At 45.9% G+C, this 15636-nt stretch overlaps 2 protein-coding genes across 2 annotated transcripts; one reads left to right on the forward strand and one right to left on the reverse strand.

Annotated features, from left to right (window-relative positions):
• Nucleotides 1-365: 365 nt before the first annotated feature.
• On the forward strand, nt 366-5144 carry LOC100839371 (glyceraldehyde-3-phosphate dehydrogenase 1, cytosolic). The gene is made up of 11 exons (XM_024455724.1): nt 366-1126; nt 2332-2667; nt 2751-2924; nt 3006-3067; nt 3158-3257; nt 3472-3618; nt 3704-3736; nt 3902-4047; nt 4425-4514; nt 4614-4703; nt 4805-5144. The coding sequence occupies exons 2-11, from the start codon at nt 2341-2343 to the stop codon at nt 4869-4871; spliced, it is 1236 nt and encodes a 411-aa protein (XP_024311492.1). The 5' UTR covers nt 366-1126; nt 2332-2340; the 3' UTR covers nt 4872-5144.
• A 2361-nt stretch (nt 5145-7505) lies between these two features.
• LOC100844332 (protein FLX-like 1) lies at nt 7506-11425 on the reverse strand. The gene is made up of 4 exons (XM_003579926.4): nt 11259-11425; nt 9711-10259; nt 9475-9614; nt 7506-8326 (listed from the first exon to the last, which is right to left on the reverse strand). The coding sequence occupies exons 2-4, from the start codon at nt 10253-10255 to the stop codon at nt 7749-7751; spliced, it is 1263 nt and encodes a 420-aa protein (XP_003579974.1). The 5' UTR covers nt 10256-10259; nt 11259-11425; the 3' UTR covers nt 7506-7748.
• Between the last annotated feature and the right edge of the window lie 4211 nt (nt 11426-15636).

Raw genomic sequence — 15636 nt, forward strand, 5'->3', positions numbered from 1 at the left:
ATTTGACACTAGTGCTACGGAACATAAGCGTGCAGGTCAAAATTCTTAACACAACCGCTATGTTTACGACCAAATATTAATTAAGCTAAATAAACAACCAATAACTATGTCACAAGAATTATTTTCACCTTTCTTTGGTTTCTCACATTTTCTTGCAGCCTTGTGATCGACTGATCGCACGGGAAATTAACAAAAATGATCTGGCCAATATCGGTGATGCCTTCCGCATCCCGCTGCACGAGCTGGACATGGCCGAACTTGCAAATAGAATTGTTTTACTGAAATAAGTCATACTGACAAATTAGAGCATGGTGTGTAATCAAGGCCAAAGTGTCTGACAGTAGGACCCAGCATGCAAAGGAAAAGAACGGAAGAAGGGCGGTGAAGCATTTGGTCGAACACGTAGCATGCCCATTGGCGACGATAAGGACGACAGCATAAAAGACGAAAATCCTCCTCAAACTCAAACACACCACAGCATCCCGCCCCCGGAAACCAGCCGTAACCGACTTTCTTCTTCTACAAGCCTCCCCTCCCTCCAATTTCCCTCATGGTCATGGACTCCGCCGCGCCGGAGTCCTCCTCTTCCTCCTCCTCCGCTGCCACCGGCATGGGGTCCGTCACCGCCGTGAACCCGCTCGACGCCACCCCCGCACCGGAGACCACCGCGTCCGCGCCCCCCATCGGCCTCTCCTCCTCTTCCGCGCTCGAGTCTACGACAGACGGGTCACTGCTCGCCGGTTTCACCTCCTCCGCGCTCGAGTCTACCGCCTACGTGCCGCTGCCCGGCGCCCCCTCCTCGTCCGCGCTCGAGGCTCCTTCGCGGCGCTGTCCCTCGGCTCCTCTTCCTCCGTGCCGGCTACGGACTCGGTCTCTTCATCCGCGCTCGTCCCATCCTCGGGGACGGCTCCGATCTCTTCCGCTGCGCCGGTGACGGCTCCGACTCCCTCGTCCACGCCCGACTCATCCTCGACTACGCCTCTGACCTCTGCCTCCGCGTCGGCGACGGCTCCGAGCTCCTCCTCAACGGGGCGCCCGCAACGGGAACCCTTCGGTGCGCCCGCAACGGGCGACCCCGGCAACATGCCGAACGCCCTCTTACTCCCGGAAATACCGCCTGGCTCAGGTATCATTACTTCTTCGAATCATCACTTGTTCTTGTTGGATGAACTCCTTCAGTCCCCCGCAACCGCAACCGCAAGTGCGGACAGCCTCGATTGATTTGTTGTACGAGTCTGCGCGCGTGTGCCGTTTAATTAGGAGGGACAACGTTTCGTGTTTTCTTGCACTACCCAACAATTTCACGATCGCACGGGTGCTTTTCTTGATGAAAATGCGTGGAAATCGAACGCAGCAGGTGCTGGAATAGTGCCGAGATTCAGTCGTTTCTGGCTAATCAACGAGTGGATTAAGTAATTCACGGTTGCTGTCAAATTTCCTTCGTAGGAAATGTTGCTGTTATTTTTTTCCGTTTCGTAGATTAATTGGTTACAGCTTTACAAATCTAGCAGCAGACTAGGTTGATGAACAACTTGCATGCGCATGCTTAATTGTACGAATCTGTTCGACCCACCTCGTGAAATCTAGCTTCCCCTGTGTTTCTTGGATGATCATGTACCTTTGTTTACGGGTTCTTGAATTCCTGCTAGGAAGAAAAGAGGTCTGCTATGTTTAATCGTTCCTGCTGTTTGTAAATAAGTTGCTTTGTTTCTTTCATTACGGAAGAACTTCACCATGTTTTCCTAATGAATACGTTAGAACATGATCTATCTTATCAGGTGACAGAATTGTCAAGATTTCCCTACAAAAAAAGAATTGTCAAGATTCAGTAGGTACTGGCTATCTGGCTAATGGATGAATGAATTAAGTGCATTGGGTTTATTAACCTCAAGGTTTCTGTTAACCTATTTCATTTGGTCATTTAGCTAGTTAACTACAGTATAACTTAATCAGTGAGGGTTGATGGTCAATTTAATGTGCAATGTATTCTTAGTTTCTGGAATGAACAATCAGTCTCCAAATCTTGACTTATGCTTCTTGGATGGCTCCCGGTTTGATTGATTTACTGAATCCCCACAGAAATAAGACAAGCTTATTTTCTTCAATAGGCATGTCTTCTTAAATCAGGGGATAAATTAAAGGATGACCACCTATTGCTGTTTCCTTGGTGAGTGCATCATAGCAGTGGGTGCTGTGTGACTAGTCATAATGTTATATTCTTTCTTTCTTTCTTTCTTTCTTTCTTTCTTTTACATGAAATGTTTTATTCTTTCATAGTTTTTATTCGATCTTTTGGTTAATTGACTCTCTGTTGGAATTTATGTGTATCAGCGTTTGGTGATGTTCTGGACCCCTATGCCAGAAGTCCCGTGGGCCGTGAACTGCCCTTTTGCGCCTTCGCTGCAGGCTAAGCTCCCTGATACATCAATGACAATGAGCACAAATCCGTCGCACATCATGGTGGTTCGGCACGCCAAAAAGTATCAGGACAGTGAAATTGGACCAAGCCGGCAGGCCAGTGATGAGGATGTTGCACTTGGGACAGGGCTCAACGAGGTCACCCAGCACACGGTGCAAACTCTTTTTGAGGACGAGTTGGAGTACAAGAAACAGTATCCAAGGTTGGACTTGGGGAACAAAGCCGCACTTTGCTTCAGTGAAGTCAAGGTAGTATACTAGTATCTGGTGATTTCTCATTTCATCATCTTCTTCTCCACTTAGTGTTGTAATTGATTTATGCATCTTTCAAGATATCAAATTGTGGCGGACATGTTCTCGGACCCAAACCTGGCAAAGAAACCATACTGAGGGTTGGGATCAATGGTTTTGGGCGGATCGGTAGACTTGTGGCGAGGCTTGTTTTGCAGAACAAGAATATGGAACTCATTGCCGTTAATGACCCTTTGGTCAGCGCCAGTGACATGGTACGCACTTTTTTGTGTGCATAATTGGGCAACTCTATCTGATCTTATTGACGTACTGTGCATCATTTGATGAGTTTGCAGACCAAAGCTCTAGAGGACACGTCTCCTGGTGTATTCCCCGTCATCAAAGTTCTTGCTATTGAGTATGAACTACCATTTTGTCACTCAATTCAGTTACATTTACTTTCGATTGGTTCCATTACTAAGTCCTAACACGCCATTTCCAATCTTAGTGATCCTGGGAAAATACCCTGGGCCAACTCTGGTGTGGACTACGTTGTGGAGAGTACTGGACACTTCACTGACACGGTTACTGCCAGTGCTCACTTGAAGGTATTTCACTGACTTCTCTGTTAACTCAAAGTTATGCAGTTATCTACCCAGCATGATCGAGAGTGTAAACAAGAATTGTAGGGGTTCTTTCCCTTTCTAGATGCTAATTGGGTTTAATTTGCTCGACGTTCATTGATATGCATTTTCAATCCATGCACCTCAAATTGAAGAAACATGTAGTTTTACTTAGCCTGTTTGCTATCTCATGTACTAGGGCGGCGCCAAGAAGGTTGTCATCTGTGCTCTGAGCAAAGAGGCCCCCTCATTTGTTTTTGGTGTCAATGAAGATAATTACAGACCACATATTGACATCATATCAATTGCTGATTGCGCGACAATTTGTCTTGCTCTGCTCGCCAAGGTTACTAATTCATCCTCTGCTTAGCTGTTGGTTCTTTGCCTCAATCTGGATCATATAGTTTCTGATGACTCTGAATTGTTTTCAGATCCTCCACACTAGATTTGGCATTAAACGTTGCCATGGGACCATAAAGGGATCATACTCAAGCGCCGCAGAAATAAAAGGTAACGATCCACCTAGTATTTATGTGTCATTATTTTTTTAAAGTATTTTTTTCGAGACTGTTTTTAAAGTATTTTTGCTGCAGCCATTCAGCAAATGTCCGGTTACGCTTGCTAAACTGCAGGCACTAGGTTTCATCATTCCTGATTTAGTCAGCAATTTCGATGTGACGGTGCGCCTTGTTCCTCACGCAAAACTGTCTTGTGCGGAAATGACCGTTGAACTTGACAGATGTGATGACTATGTGATGATCAAGGATTCTGTCAGGTAAGTTAATGCTCAATTGGGTTGTTATTGATATTCTTGGTTTGTTGTCAAATCATAATATTGGATTGTCAGCTGGAACTTCTATTTTCAACAAAGGATGGAGGTATCAAAATTTGGTAATTTCGAGCACCTCTGTTAATAATGTGTAATGCAGCAAAACTCCTAGTATTTTTGTTGCGAAGTACATTATTTACTGAAAGGTATATCGTAAATGTCCGCTGGAACCACTGTTTTCTACAAAGGAATCGACATGTTTGTTGAACTTTGGTAATTCCATGTAACCCATGTTGATATACAAAAAATGCAGCAGGAATTTAAGTACCTTGCTGTAGAGTGCATTGTTTACTGAGAGGTTTACTGTGAAATGTATTTTACAGGGAGGAGTGCGCAACCAAACTTGAAAATGTACTAGCTAATCTGCAGGGAGTAGTGGGGCTCAAGGTCACGGATTACTTAGGAGATCACAGGTATTATACCGTGTACTCACTATATATCATCACTGGCTGGCCTCGTTTTGGGGTATTCATTCATTGAGTTCATTGAGTTGCATGGCCTTGACAATGCAGGTCGTGCTTCTTTGATGCCGATGCTGGAGTCACACTGGGCGACAGTTCATTCAAGCTCTTTGCATGGTTCAACCACGAGCGCAGTTATAGGTAGTTACTATTTTGCGAAGCAGATTCAGAGGAAAACAAATCTATCTATTTCAACGTTTCTGAATTGCCTTGCTCTTTAATTGATGTGTCTTGTTTTGCAGCCAGCGTTGCACCGACATGATCCTACATATGGCCAAAGTAGCCAGTGCTGAGGAGCTTCTAGAATAGAAAAGGAAGACTTTACAAAGCTACTCCTGTGCTCGTTACTCTGCTACTCAGAGTATACTTGAGTTACCTTGTATCCTAGCTAGCTTGTCAAGCCATGCCATGGGTTACCTCCTGTATGAAGAACACTTGCGAAGATTGCCAGTGTTGAGTATAGTCAGCCATGATGCCATGGGTTGGCTTGTCTCTTTTTACGAATACAGATACAAATGTTAGAATCGTTAAGTACAATCAATCCTGGTATCCTGCTCTGTCAGGACATGCAGTTGCAAAAAACTGTTGCTAGAGTTTTATGTTGGTTGAGTGAAGTCGATGTACAGTCCTGTTCATCTGCCTCGTGTTTGAAACTAGTGCACATTAAGTTTGAGGCCTGCGTAAATGTTTTGATTTTTTGTCGAAACCTCACCGCAACCCAACTACTCCCTCCGATTCTAAATTCTTGACGTGGTTTTAGTTCAAGGACCCAGGCATGATGTTGGTGGTAACAGGAGGCTCCCTCCCGTTCCATTTCATTAACGAAACCAGGGTTTTACAGCATTCAAAAGAGAAGGAAAAAAGGTTCTGAGCACCAGCTCGGTAGTAACTAAATCAATTTAGCTGCAGAGTTTACAGCACAGCAGAGAGCAAAAGCAGCAGTTATATCAGAGCAGATTCTCTGCTGAATCAAGCACAGGAGCAGAGTTGAAACGTCCCAGCATTGCATGGAGCTTCAGGTGAATCATGGGCGCTAGGAGGCTTCCTTTTGGTGCAGCCCGGGAGATCGGCTAGCGTGGTGGCGGCTCTTCAGAGATGTAGAGTGAGGAGCATCCGCCGGACACAGCCTCTGCCATCAGAGAGCCCAGCTCAGGAGTCGCAGGAGAGAAAGACGAGGCAACAGCAAGTTCCAGTGTCTTTTTCATTTCCAAGATAGCCGAACAGGTGCTCGCAGGAGTGAGGAAATGTGTTTGCAGAAGCTGTTTATCTCCTGTTGCATCTCCTCCTTGAACAGTAGAGACCACATGCGAAGAGTTTGCAAGGTTAGTCTCCAGATCTGGTGAACACCAAGCCAGTGCTGATGGTTAAAGATCAAATCATTAAGAAAAGACCATAGATTCCACAATACAGCACTAGTAGTGTTCATGGTAATCGTGGCGTTTGTTTGCAACCTAGTAGCAAGCAATAGATTCATAGGAGGTTCTTAAGTTTTTATTGAAAAACAGAGAAGCATCCTGCCAAATGCATCTAGCTACCACACAATCAAAAAATAGATGATGAATTTTCTTTTTTTCAAAACAAAAGGCACAATCCTCAGGTTTCTTGAGATGGCATTTCTTCTGGTTATCTCTGGTCATAATTCTATTATGTGAGTCTAACCATAAGAAAATGTGAAGCCTAGGGGGCACAACTAGGGACCATACAGCCGGCACATAGATGGGCATAACCTCTCGACAATTAATGATCTTATATAGGGAGCTTGTGGAGTAAACGCCAGTGTTGCTATATTCCAAATAAGAGCATCTTGTTCAGGTTACAAATTTCATATAAATCTCAAAATTGGACAGCAAGGGCAGATGTGCCCAACCAGGTGTCCTCCCAGAAGTGGATTCTTTTTTTTTAAGATACCCAGAAGTGGATTCTAGTGCCATTTCCAACATGCCATCTACATCTCATTTTAACTGCATGTGCAGCCCACATAACTCTAGAACCTATGTCCTCCCACAGCCTTGCAGTGCAAAAATATCGGGAGAGGCAGTGCAAAATATCGACCTCGACTGGCTGCGTCCAGCCAATGAGGAACGTGCGGTCGCCGAGGTGCTGCACCTCTCGCCACCCCCACTGGCTTCCCTGTTCGTGCACCATTCCGTGCTTTATCGTGCACCATTTGTTACTTGCCTAACGCGCACTTCCAATTTCCTTTCTCTTCTGACCTGGTTTGCTTGATTTGTTATTGACTCCTCAGTCGAGTTATAAGACCAGACTGGAGTTTCAATCTCTTGGCTACAGATTTTGATACCGTGAGGAAAATGTACTTGAGTTATGCCGTAGCCAAACCACATAATAAAGGCAATATTCAAATCGATCAGAAGCCACGGAATTGAAGGGAGTTCCGCTTAGCCTTTGCTCCTCTCTGATAGAATTAGCTCTTTTGTTTGCCAGGAGGGTTTGTCAGCAAGAAAATGCCTTCATAGGAAGCGAGGAAGAGCACGGAGTGGAGCTCTCCCAAAAACACTTACGTACGCCTGCGTCCCTGATAGGATTACGCATAGCTTCAGCTAATTCGATGTATGATGTTCTGAAATACACAGGCAAATCCATTTGGTCAGTACAAATCAAAGATAAGTCAGGTTGTTGTTCCAGTGCTTCCGTAAATTGTCACGGTAGGACAGCTTCAGCATGTTATAAGGATCCTGGACATAGTATCGCATAGCGCCAGCAGCAGACCCACCCCCTCGCCCGTTAAGCATCTAACTTAGAGATGGTAAAGCCAACATGACTTCTATAGCTTCTCAACTCCCACCCCATAAACGCTGTATGCAAGTTTCTTGCCAAAAAGCTTCCATGTTTCTCTAGGAAATGAGAAGCAAACCTTCCAGATCGCATTACAATCAAAAATTTAAAAGTTGGCTTGCCTAGCACCATCATGCCGCATCTAACATATACAAGAAGCACGATCAATATATACATTTCCAAACACTGGAATGACAAAAATTAACTAACAATTTCGCCCATTAATCAAGCCCCAAACCACAAACTACAATTAACCGTACAACAAGTTCTCAGAGACACAACGGTGTTCACAAAGCTATGTGAGAAGAATGTACATAGGGGAAACAAGAACCGCGACATTGTTCGATAAAATGTTCATGGTATATGTCTAACATTCAGGTTACAACCCGGATTTCACCTCTGGGCTCCTCTGGTTGGATCATACGTTGCGGGATAAGGAGCTGGCGGGGCTGGCGGTGCTTGTCCCGCGTTAGCAGCTCCAGTGCTTGGCTGAACCACCCCAGCAGGATATCCTGCGCTACCAACCGCACCGTATGTGCATGTGACATCAGTGGCTGTGCCACTAGTTACTGGGTGCTGAGGTGCAGCGTATGTGCCAGGATAGCTGGGTTGTGCATAACCTGCAACAGGATAGCCAGAATAGCCTGCATATGCACTAGCCTGCGCAGCATGCGGCTGGTAAGCGTTAGCAGTATCAAATGCTGTTGGGTACGCATATGTTCCAGCCGGGGTTCCTTGCTGATATGCTCCACCTTGGAGAGTTCCTTGCTGATAAGCCGCAGCTTGGGGGGTTCCGTGCTGATACGCTGCAGCTTGGGGGGTTCCTTGCTGTTGCTGGTATGCCACAGCTTGGGGGTTTCCTTGCTGGTATGCCGCAGCTTGATTGGTATATGCACTTGCATATGGATTTGTGGCTGCTGATGCCCCTGCAGCTTGTGCTGTCCCAGGTTGTGGAGCTGTCACTTGTGCAGCTGCTTGTTCGAAAATCATTTCCAATTGAAACATTTAGACTATTTAAACTCAACACGAGAAAAACATGTACGTATACATGTCTCAAGACAGATTATGTACATGCATAGAAATGTACGGAAAAAATTTAAACACCAGAAAAGAAAACTTATGTACTCCCTCAGATCCATATTACTTGTCTCAAATTTGCCCAAATATAGATGTATCTATGTTTAAAAAGCGTCTAGATACATGTAAAATATTTCGACAAGTAATATGGGTCGGAGGGAGTAGTAGAAACAATGTTGCAAGCCTTGCATTTTTTTCTCATATACGTATGTACCGTAACTTTCCGTTACTCATGACATTAGCAGCCAGTTTACAGCTGTTTAATGAGCCTACTTCTGATCTTCCTGTTCTAGTGTCAAGACATCTGCAGGTAAGATGATCTGTAAAATCTATTAGGCAGATCTTAATATTTCTCAAATAATTCTAACAAGACTTGATCTTGCATATACACTATTAAAGTTTGTCCTTGAAGATGACCATAAAAAGCAAGTTAACCAATTTGTTGCAGCAGTTGAGTTTAATCTACATCAAACGAGTCTTATGGTTCGTAAGTCTCAGAATAACACATGTACTTTGACACAGCTAGCACAGCAGAGAGACCGCATAACACATGTACACATGACAATACCAGTCCGCAACTTCAGTTGAAATGACAAATCGGTGATTGGTAGGGCAGTCATGATTAAAAATGCAGAAGAAAGGTGTTTCGGCAAAACAAAACCAAGAGGAAAAGTATAGGTATAAACTGTCTTAAGGTCTAAAAAAACAACAAATAAATCCAAAAATCTAGTGGGATCTACGAGTTACATAATACTCCCTCCGTTCCATAATTTTTGTCTCAAATTTGCCCAAAAATGGATGTATTTATTCCTAAAAAGTGTCTAGATACATGTAATATTTCGACAAGAATTATGGAACGGAGGGAGTAATATTAAATGCAATGAATATTGAAATGTAAATGAAACAGGCCAGTATAGTTCCACTACTATGAGGCGTGACCCTCTATGAACAGCACAATCTGTTTCCACCCATATCCTAGACATTAAGGGAATGATGAGAAATTCACAGGAAAACAGAAAAGGAATAAGAAGAAACCAAATACCATGTGCCCGGTTTTCAGCATTCGCCACATCAAATCGCAACTTGTCAGCCTCTTTAGTCATGGTTATCAAGTTCATTTCCATTGTCCGCATCTGCTCAACTTGCTTGACGTTTGTATTTTTCTCATACTCAAACGCAGATCTTGGCATGATTAGAAATATATATTAATATAAAGTCCTATGTACCACCAAAGCTCAGACTGGCAAAGAAATGTAAAAAAGGAGCATTATCACAAACCTTAGACTGTGATGCTCTTTCCTTAGCCCATCTAGCTCAGCAAGCAATTCGGCAAGGTTAGTGTTGTTCCCAGAGAGCTTCTGTAATTCTTTAGTCACAATCTCTACCTCAGAAGTAAGCATCTGCCTTTCGGTAATAAGTCTCTTTGCCTCCATGTGCACTTGGTGAAGTTCTTTCTTCACTGCATCACCAGCCTGTATGTCTGCCTCCATTAATCTTATTCTCTCCACCAAATCTCTTATCTGCATATCCGTATCTAACTGGACATCACCTAGGTGGGTGCGGATCATTTGCATTTCTTTCTCAGTATCAATAATATCCTGTCTTAAGACCTGATGGCTTGATGACAATCGCTGATTCTCCCTGATGAGCTTTTCTGCCTCTGCAGTCAGCATGGCAAGCTTGTCTTCCAGGATTTCCAGTGTGGTGGCAGGAGAAGGCTCCAAATGTTGGCGGCCAGAGAGGATGGCTGCAGAGAAGGCACCATGGCGCATCAGACCTTGAGCTTGGGCACTCCGTCCATCTAGGTGGCCCCGATGAGCCATTATCCTAAAATAGGAAGTATTGTTAAAAAAAGAGCCAATTCTTAAGCTGCTTCAGAATTCAGCACACTTATAGTTCTGATTAAAAAGATTAATGCACCATGTACCTACATTTTTACACCGGACAACAGGAACATGCATCATATGATTAAAATGGCACCTTACCGTTAGTTACAGAAGCAATTTGAATGTAGGTAACATTGATCTGAAATTTTGGCTATTGCACCTTTTCCTATGGAAGATTTTGTTCTAAGTTCCCAAGAGGCCACTTCTTAAAGGAAGCAATAAAGTTAACGTATAAGTCAACAGAACCTATATGGGATACCGTCTCATCAGAATAAGTGCAGATACCAGAACGGCTTGCACATCACCAAGGTTTGAGTGCACTCACAAAAGCAGTCTTTGAAAACTTACAAGCTTGAACTCCCGTCACAGGGACATCAAAACTGTAAGCTGAATCTATTATGACAACACAAGGGGAATGGATTATTTGCCCCAAGGTTTAGTGGCTCATGTCATATGCCTTTTAGTTCATTGTGATGGTTCTTTTATCCTTCTCTTCATGTGCCAATAATTAACTTGCCACATCTTTTCTGATAAACAGGCTAGCATTCCTAACAACAAATACCCCCATATTGCGCCCAGGCAGAGCAGAGAGACAAAGGCCTGCACAGGTCGCTTAGAGCAACTCCAGCAGCTGCCCTATCCTGTCCAGTAGCTTCCCCATCCGACTCCCCAAATTCAGCCGCAGCCGCTCCAAATCCCTTCCGGGATCCCCCAAACTCGGCCGGCAGCTCCGGGCTCCCAATTCCCCAACGACTAACCGAAAGCTCCCTCCGGCCAAGGTATGCTCTCCCTTTACCTTTCACCTTTCCCTCTCTCTCTGTCTCGCGCTCCCTCTGCCGCTGGACTAGACGCAGCTCCACGGACCGTGCCGCCGCTCGAGGAAAGACGGGAAGGGGAGAACCGGAGGATAAAGAGTGGGAGGTCGGGCACGGCGGCGTACCGGATCTGCACGGGGCGTCTCTGGCACCCGGAAGGCGAAGTGGATCAGGCGCCCCGCGGCGGAGGCGACTGCGAGGCGTCGGGGCGGCGGTAGAGGGAGGCGGCGGCGGCTCTGGTTTGAGAGAAACAGATGGATGGTTTTTTTGCTCTGAGGGAAGAAAGAGACAAGAAACAGATGGGTTTTCTTTTTACTGGATTTTGAGAGAAACAGACTGCAATACGGCCGTGGTACGCTAGTGCTGTTGGTGTCGGACTGCCGCTGACTGTTTTCTGCTCGTGCGAGATGGCTTTACATGGGCCGGCCTGCCCAACTCCCTTCCACGTAATTTTTTTAACAATCCTAATTATCAGCACAAATTATTGAATACGATCTCAAAAGAATGCACAATAGAATACAAACGACACAATACAAAACTTTTTTTTCCATATCGTTGAAGTATAATGGACTGTTTTTTTTCCATCAGTTTGAACTTTTGGTGAGCTGGTTCGATGTACGAAACTCTTCACATATAACGCACATGTACATCGTAACAACAGCATCAGTTTTCAAGCAGCATGAAGCCACAATACAGTTTTAGAACATTTTTATGAAGGAAGGCCAGACCCATTTCTGATATGAAGTGTTGACGAATGCGCAAAGAAAAAAGGATGGAGTCTTGATGAATGCTTTCCACCCTTCTGATACGGACACTCGGATTTCTTAAATATAAGGAGCCGGGGGCCCTATGGGCCTCCTGTTGATCTAAAAAGAAACTAGTCAAATACGACAAGTTTTATAAGAGTAACATCTTATATGATCTCAAATGATAGTTGGATTCATAATTTGAAAAGGGAGCTATGTCCAGAGGCTTTTCATCAGTTTGTGTATCTTTTTCAGCTTGTCTCATCCACACATCTTGATCCTAACAGGCCGGACATTATAAGATGGAAGCTCACTAACTCTGGCCTTTACTCGGTCAATTCGGCATATCACGCTTAATTTCATGTCATGGTCAGATAGCGGCATACAAGTCTCTTTTGGAATTGTCAGGCGCCTGAGAAGTGTAAGTTCTTCCGTTGGTTGTTGGTTCATGAAAGAATCCCGACTTCGGATGTGCTGCAAAAGAAAGGGATCGACAACGATAAATGGTGCCCTCACTGCACAAACATAATCGAGAATGCGGTTCATCTGTTCATTGAATGCCCTTTTGCTAGATAGGTCTGGAATTATATGTTGGCAGGCGTTTTTATCTTGGTTCCTTCTCTCCAATAACTTGGAACAATTACAATTCTATCAAATCCTGGTGGATTGAAAGGTTGGAAGCTTTTTCCATCAATAGCCAAGGGCGAGATCAAAGGAGCTACCCCTCTATTTCTGCTAACTTTGTGGAATATTTGGAATGAGAGGAATCAAAGGATTTTCAAGCACCGCCGGAAATCTGTGGAGGCGACAGTTGCGGTTATTCAGGAGGAAGCTCATTTGTGAGTCTAGTGGACTCATTAGGAATTGGTGCTCTTCTCTCGGGAGATGATGATGTACCTTGAACCTTTTGTTTTCTCTTTTGTTCTTCTTCTTTTTCCCTTTAAACTTGTATTTCTCCTTGGTTGAGATCTTCTTGACCGCTTTGGCAATGAAAAGCACATTGTGCTCTTTTCATCAAAAAATATGATCGGGTCTACAAGGTGGTGCATCCTGTCTTCAGCTTTTGCCAACATTATTATTGTGGGAATGTATCAATGACCAAGTTATGATCACTACACCGCGAAAGAAAAGAACCCTTTGCTAAAATAATCATCATGATTCTCTAGATGCCTTGTTCAAGACATCTTAGAGCATCTCCAGCCGCGCGCCCCATTTGGCGTCCGGCGCAGCCATTTTTTAGGCCGTTGGGGGGGGGGGGGGTCCGCCGTGATCCAACCGCGCCCCCCAATACCAACTCCCCCAAAAATTGAATTTCAGAAGAAAAAAAAATTAGCTAAATTCGGCGAAATTTAAATGAAGTACGTGAAATTTAACTAAACTCGATGAAATTTAATTAAACATAAAGTTTTTCATTACATAATTTTTTTAAGATAAAAACGGCGCCTAGTCGTCGAGGTCGCTGAAGTAGGCGAGGTAGGCCTCGTCGGAGTCATCAGAGTCGATCTCGATCGACTCCACCTTCACCTCTGGCGCCGGCCTCTTCCCCGCCTTCTTCTTCACGGCCGCCTCCCTCGCCGCCTCCATGGCGCTCCACGCCAACACCTTGGCTTCCGTCATGGCAAGGCCGAGGCATTTTGCTTCCTCGGCTCGCGCTCGCTATCGCGCTCCGCCACCCGCTGCCCCGGGAATTCCTCGGGGTCGCCGTCCTGGCACCATTCAAGCGCCAGGCGCTCATACTCCGGCGCTGGCGCCCACTGCGGCTCCAACTTTGGCCGGACTAGGCGGAGGTGGCCGCGAGGGGGCTCCGGCCCCCGTCGGCGGGAAGACGCCCCCGGCTCCTCCTTGATGTGCAGCGCCAGCGAGGAGGCGCTGCGGGAAGAGCCGGAGCCGTGGGAGCGGGATGCGTCGGAGCCGCCATACCGGTGCCGGCGGGAGTGATCGCCGGCGGCGATGGGGGCAAGCACCACCGCCACGGAGCGCCCGCTCCAGAACCGCTGCTAGCCGTTGATGCTGAATCATCCGGGCGGCGGGCGCTCGCCTTGGCCCTCGTAGCGGGCGATGTCGAAGGCGTGGCGGTCGGCGAAGAAGCGCGCCCAGTTCGCCCCGGTGGCGCGGTTCCACCCGGGGTCCTCGCGTTGCTCCACCGTCAGCCCGTGCCACTAGTGGGCATTGACGGCGGCTGTCCGGACATGGCCCGTTGGCACTGGCGGTGTCGGGATGCCGCTGATGCTGAGGGTCCAATGCGCTGGCAGCCGGCAGTCGGGCGACGTCGGGTACTCGTGCTCGTGGAGGGCCTCGGCCTCCTAAAGCGTGAGCGTCGCCCGACGCCATGTCTCGTCGCCGGCAGCCATTTTCTCGTCGCCGGGAGGGTTTAAGGGCGAGAGAGGGAGGGTTTGGGCGAGAGGGAGGAGAGGAGTCGCCGAGAGGAGATTGTCGAGTACCGCCGGTGGTCGCCCCTTTTTATATCACCGGAATGCGAACCGGCGGGTGTGTGAACACGGTGATAAACGCGGCCGCGTGGCAACCGGCGGGCTAACGCCATTAAAATCCACTCGGGAGCCAAGGAGGGGCCGGTGAGAAACCGGTAGGGCAATTAATTGGTCGCTGACAAGGCGGGCCTGCCGCAATAACGCGTTGCGCCGGCGCCCCCGCTCGCCCTCCCGTGGGCTGGGTTCGGCCTGAGGGCGCTAGCTAACTTTTTAGGCTGTGCCGGATGAAAAAATAAATTTGGGAGGCCGGCTGGGTGGGTTTTTGGGCGCCGGCACCCACCAAGCCCATTTAGGGGTCCTTTAGGGGGGCCGGCTGTAGTTGCTCTTAGCACTAGCAATTTAAAATCCATAAATGATTTGCTTACGAGGGGAAAATAACTTTTGCAACCATGAGGAAGGGGTGAGATTTGGACATCTCTACGAGTGGACTCACTATCCACAGAGAATTGGTGAGATTTCTCGCACCTACAGGGTACGCAATCAACACATATTCAAGTGCAGCTGGGTCCAACATGACATTTTCTGTGAAATAAGTGGTTACTAGTTAGGTGCCCGTGCGTTGCTACGAAATCTCAAATAACAGCGTATATGATGTTAGTTTGTCTTGACGAATGTTAGTTCTTTATTTGTTGTGTGCACCATAGGTACGAAACAACAACAGAACCAAATTTGGACGTTTTTTTCCTCGGTAATCAAATTAATGATGAAAAATACAACGAAAAACATTCACTAAGAAAGCCAAAGTGTGATCTTGACTACCATTGTAGCATCAAAACATGTACACTGCTCTTTTGGAGATGATGTATCATCCATTTTAATTAAGACTACAAGTGGGCTACCACCATTTTAATTAAGCCAAAGTGTGATCTTACTACCACTGTAGCATCAAAACATGTACATGTGTTGAGAAAACAATGCCTTCGATGAACCATCAGATAGACCAGCAAGCTTTCTTTCAAAAACAGATGCAGGAGTCAGCATGAAAATTACTGTGCTGCAGAGGTTGGATGTACATATGCTCACCAACCTTGGATGCCTCTGGCCTTTAGGCCACATGAGTTAGTTAGTATCATGCAAGATCAAAAGATGTAGGTAAGAAGTATATTCCAAACAACAAAAAGCTAACAAAAGAAATACATTGGACCGTGGAACGATTTATCTCTAAATAGACATCACGCATGACTCATGAATGGTAGCCAAGCTGTAAAAGAGAGTAAACTAAACAATCTGTGGAATTTCAGATGATTTTAATATAGTTCAACATTCTA

Source organism: Brachypodium distachyon, chromosome 5, assembly GCF_000005505.3.
Source record: "Brachypodium distachyon strain Bd21 chromosome 5, Brachypodium_distachyon_v3.0, whole genome shotgun sequence".
NCBI lineage: Eukaryota > Viridiplantae > Streptophyta > Magnoliopsida > Poales > Poaceae > Brachypodium > Brachypodium distachyon.

Bases quoted from the DNA above. Each gene is read 5' to 3' on its own strand.
- LOC100839371 (XM_024455724.1), top strand. From the start codon at position 2,341: ATGTTCTGGACCCCTATGCCAGAAGTCCCGTGGGCCGTGAACTGCCCT. The intron at 2,668-2,750 runs GTAGTATACTAG...GCATCTTTCAAG, and splicing joins TTTGCTTCAGTGAAGTCAAG to ATATCAAATTGTGGCGGACA. The intron at 3,258-3,471 runs GTATTTCACTGA...CTCATGTACTAG, and splicing joins CTGCCAGTGCTCACTTGAAG to GGCGGCGCCAAGAAGGTTGT.
- LOC100844332 (XM_003579926.4), bottom strand. From the start codon at position 10,255: ATGGCTCATCGGGGCCACCTAGATGGACGGAGTGCCCAAGCTCAAGGT. The intron at 9,615-9,710 runs GTTTGTGATAAT...AATCATGCCAAG, and splicing joins AAAGAGCATCACAGTCTAAG to ATCTGCGTTTGAGTATGAGA. The intron at 8,327-9,474 runs GTATTTGGTTTC...TCGAACAAGCAG, and splicing joins TGCTGAAAACCGGGCACATG to CTGCACAAGTGACAGCTCCA.